The following is a 7,216-nucleotide window of genomic DNA, read 5'->3' as shown; positions in this document are numbered from 1 at the left end:
ACTGCAACTCGGTGTTGCAATTTCAACTACAGTTGTAAATGCCCCCCAGTTGCAACTTTTGAATTATACAAATTTAAGCATAAGTCGCACTTGCAACCTAGTTGCAACCGATCCATAAAAATAATGAAAATATTAAAATCATTATCTAAAATTCCAAAAAATAAAAAAACTTCATTAAAGATTGAAAATGATTTTTTAATATTAAAAATGTCAATTGCAACTGTTTCAAAATACATGAGTTACCTTTCCAATAAATAATAACCTTCAGTTACACGTAATCGTACTTGAGACCCTTTTAGTCTCTATGACCTCGTTTAGTAAAGGGTTAAAGAAGAGGGATTAAGGAGAAGGGTTAACATAGTTAACCTACTTGATAATCCGAAAGACTAAATTATTAACTCATTATATAAGTTTTATTTTAGCCCTTGTGATTATTTTTAGTGTTTGGGAATAACAAGGATTTTAACAATTTTCTTTATAGTTAGAAGGACTAACTCTTAATCCTTCTAAATAGGAGTATTAGTAAACCCCTTATTTTGAGGGGTTAACTCATTTTAATCCCTCTAGAAGGATTAACTTGACGCTTCTATATTTTTTATATTTGACAAATTATGGAGGGTTGACTCACTTTAACCATTGTATAGATTTTTTTGTGTTTGACAGGTTAAAAATGGATTAAGTCACTTTAACCCCTTACTTAACCCTTTGCTAAACAGTAACCACCTGCACTCATCACCACCGTTACTCAGTTTATGCTTACCTAGTGGTGACGCTAACCCTACATCTCGAGCGCTGGGCTCGTAGTAGGCCCCAACTCTTTGATCCATGGGCCCCAAAAGCGCTGAAAACTCCATCAATCAAATGGCAGGCGGGCCCATCGACATATATTGGGCTGCGCATGTGAGTACGGGGCCCGCAGGCTTTGGTCAATGGCAGGCGGGCCCATCGACATATATTGGGCTGCGCATGTGAGTACGGGGCCCGCAGGCTTTGGTCTACATTGGGACCACAGTACGCAGAGGACTACGTGTCCGCTAAACATATATTTGGGGGGCCAGTTGGGTTCTCGCTCTTTGTAGAGCTTGGGGGTCCTTTTACTAGTTAATGTTGAGCGGGGCCCAACCGTCAGTTGGTCTTTGAGCATCCTGTTCTTCGGTTTGGGCTGTCTCGCATTACCCGTAATAAATTAGTTTTTCGTTACTGTGCTGAAAAGGAAATTAGCAAAGGGAAAGGTTGTTTCCGCATGATTATTCTGCAATTTTCTGAATTTGTGCTGCTCTTCATATCAGCCTATATTAAAAAAGAAGGGAGGAAAAAAAGTCAACTAATAAGTTTCCTAACGATGGCTACACTTTTTTTTTTCTTTTTAGTGTAGATCAAGAAGTTTTAATTTTATATTAACCCTACAATAACGAATTTGGATCTTCTCCATTACAAAAAAGATAATGGAGAGGCTAGTACTTTTAATCTTAATCGTTGATTACTTAATATGCGGTTATGATACAATCTAAATATAACACTCACCATACCCTCGTGAGAAAAAACCACAACCACCAACTAGATAATCAATGGTTATGATTATGTAGTGGTCCCTACACTACTTTTTAGACAGTGAAGAGGATCCGAATCCCTCTGTAACACCATGCAACGAAATAATATATTTTCTACCTCATACAAGAGGCCCCACCGACGCGACGAAGGAACCGGCGTGTACATGAACTCATATATTTTATTTTTTTACTTCAGGTATTTATGTTGTGATCTTATTACTTGCAAAATCAGCGACGCATCAAAAAAATTCTACATTTAGCTTTTAGTTGATTCGAAGGGGACATCTTTGTTTCGTTTTGTAGTAATCTACTTTGTATGGCTCACTGATGTAATCATTTTCATGTCTTCACACCGAAAATTAAAGTGCATTCATACCAAGATATTAACTGTCTCTTTCAATCGAGAACTTTAATCGCACGTATGAAACGCCCCAACTTACATAGCCTCTTGGCCCGTTTCTTCTTTTATATTGAATTTTTTCAACTCACGAGACGTGAGATAGCGTAGATAAACATGTAAATTTTAAGACGATATAATTGATAACCTATCAATCAGTATAATAATACGAAGATGACTGGGATAGTAGTAGTATGCTCAAAAAGTTTATATATCGTATTGCTTCTGATTCTAGTAATAGATAAAGTGTATATAAGTGATAGTATTATTCAGCAGCATGGGGGGTGTGAGAATCACAGGTGCTATCGCTCATAGGAAGAGAGCTCAAGATGACCCCGATATGATACCCTCGGAAGTGGAATTTTAGAAATTCAGGAGATCAGAATACAACTCGTATCGCCTTCACCTTCACCTTCACCCTGCCTTGATCAAACAAGATCCGTGCCCTCATGAGAGATAACACCCCACAAGCCAACCCAGCTCCCCCGAACCCCATACCTGCCTCCCTACCGTGCCCCCTCGCTCTCCTCGCTCCTCCTCCTCACCTCGCAGCCCTCACCTTCACGGCCGCTCTGTCAGGGCGTGCGCCCGGCAGTATTTGCTGAATTGCACCAGAATGGGGCGGCTGGAGAAGGCCTGGGCACTGCAATGGTCCAAATGGCGTGGAGCTTTTTAATGTTTAAACAAGAAAACCTCAAACCGCTTTTTAAATAGGCCAGTTTGCAAAAAGAAATTTTGAATTGCAATCGCTCACCTATCTGACCGGTGGTTGGTACTTGACACACTGATTGACCCGTTGTAATCTCTGCCTCCAGGGAATAGTACGGGAACAGGCACGTACGTTCTTCCTCCCTGCCTATATCATGTTTCTCACCTCCCGTCATACCATTTCGTGGTTGGCCCCCGTCTGCGACCGCACGCGTCACCGTTACAGTCAGTCTGTACTTTTTGAGGATAGGTCGGGGCGGAACTACGGGGGCGCTTCCGCACCAGCGGTACCATCCGGGGAGAGCCGGTGCAGTCAAGTCACCATCCGCTGTGCTTTCTCACAGGGGCGGGTCATTTGCGCTCGGGACACCGGGAGGGCGGGCGGTCGCCTCGGCCTGGTGGGGGACGGTGAGGCTGTACACGGACCAGACCGGGGCGAACATTACCCGAATTGTTCGGATGGGGGAGGAAAAGAACGACAGGGGGTATTCGTACGGGAGGAGGCTAACGAGGATGAGGGTGCAGGACATTATAAGGGACGCGGTGACGGCGAGGACGAGGCCGCTGCCGGTGAACCCCAGGGGAGGGATGTATCTTGTTTTGACGGCGGAGGATGTTCACATGGAGGATTTTTGTGAGGTATATATATATATATAAAGATTTTATGCGAATTTATTTTAATTTATTTTAATTTATAAGCTCGATCACTTTGAACGGTTTTATGCGAATTTATTTAAATTTGCCGCTTGGGCGTTGGTACGTAGTTATCAACCTTAAAGACAAAGCGAAATATTTCTAACGTGGGGTCAGTTTATGTATAAATGGACAAAAAGGATTTCCTTTGTCAAAAAGAGAATAAAGAAGATTGTCCCCTTTGCCTCTTTTCTTTTATTAATGGGTAAAATTGCAAATTGCTACACATTTCGAAATATAGGTTACTCGCACTTAGTTAACATCTCCAATTGTGAAGTAAATGGTAATAAATGGTACTCTCTACTGTACTTAATTATTCAACGAGAGGGTTACTTACTTAATTACCGAATCATAAAATATCCAATCTAGATTACTTATTCAATCATAATCTATAATCGAATGGTTATAATTATTGTTCTAGATGAAAAGTTGTAATAAAATATAACTCACCGCACACGAGTTACTATTTGATGTTGATTATTTTTTAAATGCTAAATAGATCATCCTAATTGGAGGGAGCTACAGCTTGCAAGATTAATTTAACTTTCCCCATTGCTGAATTTTTTGGCCAAACTAATAATTATCCTTTTCCCGAATTATTCAATTCAATTCCCGAATCTAACACTGACCTCCTCAGGTGTGCGGATTCCACTACTTCACATTCCCCTCCATAGTAGGGTACACAATGCCGTACGCCTGGGTCGGAAACTCCTCGGAGCCAGCGTACCAAGCGTTCGGCGAGGGGGTTGGACGCCATCTCCGCAAGCTCGTGGGCGATCACGCTGACCATGCCGTCGACACCTGGGTCGCGCGTTGGGGTTTTTCGGGAGGGCGGGGCGTTGCCTGGGTACGTAGGTGATGGCGAACGGGTACGCGCAGAAACGCTGGCATTGAGTGGCGGAGTTTCCGACCCAGGCGTACGGCATTGTGTACCCTACTATGGAGGGGAATGTGAAGTAGTGGAATCCGCACACCTGAGGAGGTCAGTGTTAGATTCGGGAATTGAATTGAATAATTCGGGAAAAGGATAATTATTAGTTTGGCCAAAAAATTCAGCAATGGGGAAAGTTAAATTAATCTTGCAAGCTGTAGCTCCCTCCAATTAGGATGATCTATTTAGCATTTAAAAAATAATCAACATCAAATAGTAACTCGTGTGCGGTGAGTTATATTTTATTACAACTTTTCATCTAGAACAATAATTATAACCATTCGATTATAGATTATGATTGAATAAGTAATCTAGATTGGATATTTTATGATTCGGTAATCATCTCCGCAAGTCGTGGGCGATCACCGCTGACCATACCCAGTCGACACCTGGTGGCGCAGGTTGGGGGTTTTCGGGCGAGCGGCGGGGCGTTGCCTGGGTACGGTAGGTGATGGCGAAACGGGGTACGCGCAGAAACGCTGGCCCCGTCTTTCCCGACAGAGATCGCAGATCTCTGCCTGGGAATTTACGGGACGGGTGGGGGCGGAGCTTATACTGGACAGCTGATGGTAGATGAGAGGAATGGAGGGGCCTATAATGTGAATGGTATTGGGGGGAGGAGGTTTCTTGTGCAATGGATTTGGAACCCTGTGCTTAACTATTGTACTGGTCCTAATGCGCTTGATCAATGATGATGATGACAATGTTAGGGGGGTGATGGTATGCTAATCAGTAATCATCTTGATTATTAATCATTGATACTGTCGTCTTGATCTCTTTCTCTCTCCTGTCTTTGTTGGGGGTGGTTGTTGATTGTGATTATTAATAAGAAAAGAGAGGGCTAGCTAGAGAAGAGACTGTGTTATTTCACATGAATATGATTTTTCGTAGAAGTATATCTTGAATTACTTGTCCCCGTTCCAGGGATCAACCGTTGACGGGTTGACGAGTCTCCTCTGTACTAAACAAAAGCGAGGGATCGATAGCAACTTAAATGAGCTATTAAATACTGATTTATGAAGCAATCCGTTCGGAGTGCTCAAGAAAGTTGATGTTTATGAATGTACAGGCTCAATACTGCCCCACTCAGATCCATATCTTGTCTAGCTAGGAGTGTGAGTTGTATTACAATTGGGAGCCATGTATTGTTTTCTATGTATTTGTATCATATTCTCATATCAAAACAATAAAACAAATTGTTTTTCTCCTAATTATCATGGTATCAGAGCTACAAAACACAAATTAATTTCAACCATTCATCTATCAAACCCTAACCCTAACTAGGTCAAAGTTGCTGCTATCATCACCATCGTCAACAGCCAAGCCGTCTGCTAAGTGCCACGCTACCTTGACTTGCGCCTGTTCGCGGGGAAAACTGTTTTCTTTTTCATTGAAATAATTGTCATCTTGGATTACAAAGATCGGTCTTTTATAGATCCGGTTACAACTAAATCAAAGAAAATTGTTTCCTTGTTTGTCGAACGAATCGCGAGCTCCTGTTTTGCGGTCACTCGCTTTGGTGGGTTCTTTGCCAACGCCAGGGTTAATCCGTGGACCACCGCGCGATCTAGATCCTGTCGGATCTACACGATTATACGGGTATTATTCCCAACGAAGGAATTAATGAGCCGGAGCGAGGATTAGTGCCCAGCAGGAATAATCGCGTCCCGTATCTCGAGTATCTAAGAAACGCAGTAGCTGCATAGATACTGGAGTGTGATGCTTACGCTGCTAATCCAGGACTCTCTACTTTCTTCGCTCTCCGAAAGTCCTGCCTTTATCTGAGCGTGGATAGCCTGGGCGCCGAGAGATACAAGGAATGCCCGGAATGGTCAACGTCTTGCATGCTCTATCGCAAGCCTCCGCAGTTCACAAAAAGGATTGCTCTATGACGTACCGGGGCAGCAGTAATTCAGGGCTGGCTAGTGAAAAAGGTTCCCGTCTTGAAAATACAAGCAACGGTGGGTCACCTTGGCGGCCCCTAATTGATAGCAGGCCCCCCAACTCCTGTAGGCTAGGGCACAGACTCTTGGGCCGGGCTCCATCGCTCCAGGGTGTCTCGCACTGGGTCCCGAAGCCCCACCTCGAAGATGCTCGGCCTCTTGCCCCAGGACCACCCTTGCAGGTGTCAGGCTTGGGCCCGAGATACGGCACCTAAAGGTGGGCTTACAGGCTGTCGGTGCGATCGGCGCGATCGGGGGCGAGGCTAAGGTGGTGGTAATTGGTGTTTGCCGTTGATTTATCGGTTCGCGGTTCTGTCGTGATCCGCCCTGTTTCGATTTGATTGGACCCCTTTTTGGGTGCAGTAAATCTGATCCCTGTATTTTGGGGCCCGCCAAGGCTAAATCGGGGGGCACTATACTGAGTGCGAGTCGAACTGATCTTAAAGCTTCGACCTTCGTATTACGTCCGGAAGTCCGCTCTAGGGCGGTTGCATATCCTCGTTAGCACTCCTCCTCACCCTGCAAATGCTGTACGTTGAGCCGACACGGTAGATGCATGAGGGAGCCAGAATCCGGCGCGGGTGAATATCGCATTGGTCACGTCTCAGGCATATAGCGCCGGTGCCGGATTCAGCAGAATAACCACGTATCTCCAGGGGATCGCCGAAGTCAAAGTGTTCGTCTGACACGTTTGCGTAGCCGAAGACTATGTCTAGGGACCAAGCTTAATCCGCAATTCTATAGTAAATGGCCGCTACAAATAGAGAGACGCCATAGCCGCCATCTCCACAAATATTTCCAGTCCGTTCTTTATCGGAATCCGCTCGAATACTTTGAATATGATCTGTCCCACCTATCAAGTCCGCTCGGTAACGGGACGCTTGTAAATGATCATCCGCTTCTTGTTGCACTTCATCTCGGCCAGCTATTCTGCCGTAGCTTTTGTCGACTACTCTGATAATAACATCTCGGTGCTAGCATTTATTTCTTAAGG

General features: G+C 44.2%; 1 protein-coding gene across 1 annotated transcript in view; it reads left to right on the top strand.

Moving 5' to 3' along the window:
* The window catches only part of LOC109832940 (protein EXORDIUM-like 3), a 6,330-nt gene extending 1,181 nt beyond the window's left edge, over window positions 1–5,149 (top strand). Inside the window, exons 2-5 of the mRNA XM_020400440.1 lie at window positions 717–900; window positions 3,000–3,294; window positions 3,986–4,199; window positions 4,754–5,149. Of these exons, the coding sequence (XP_020256029.1) occupies window positions 717–900; window positions 3,000–3,294; window positions 3,986–4,199; window positions 4,754–4,971 (911 nt within the window). The 3' untranslated portion in view covers window positions 4,972–5,149. The remainder of the gene's footprint in view (window positions 1–716; window positions 901–2,999; window positions 3,295–3,985; window positions 4,200–4,753) is intronic.

Source organism: Asparagus officinalis, chromosome 1, assembly GCF_001876935.1.
Source record: "Asparagus officinalis chromosome 1, Aspof.V1, whole genome shotgun sequence".
Taxonomy (NCBI): Eukaryota; Viridiplantae; Streptophyta; class Magnoliopsida; order Asparagales; family Asparagaceae; genus Asparagus; species Asparagus officinalis.
The sequence above is the reverse complement of the archived record's forward strand: the minus strand, read 5'-3'. Positions and strand labels throughout refer to the sequence as shown.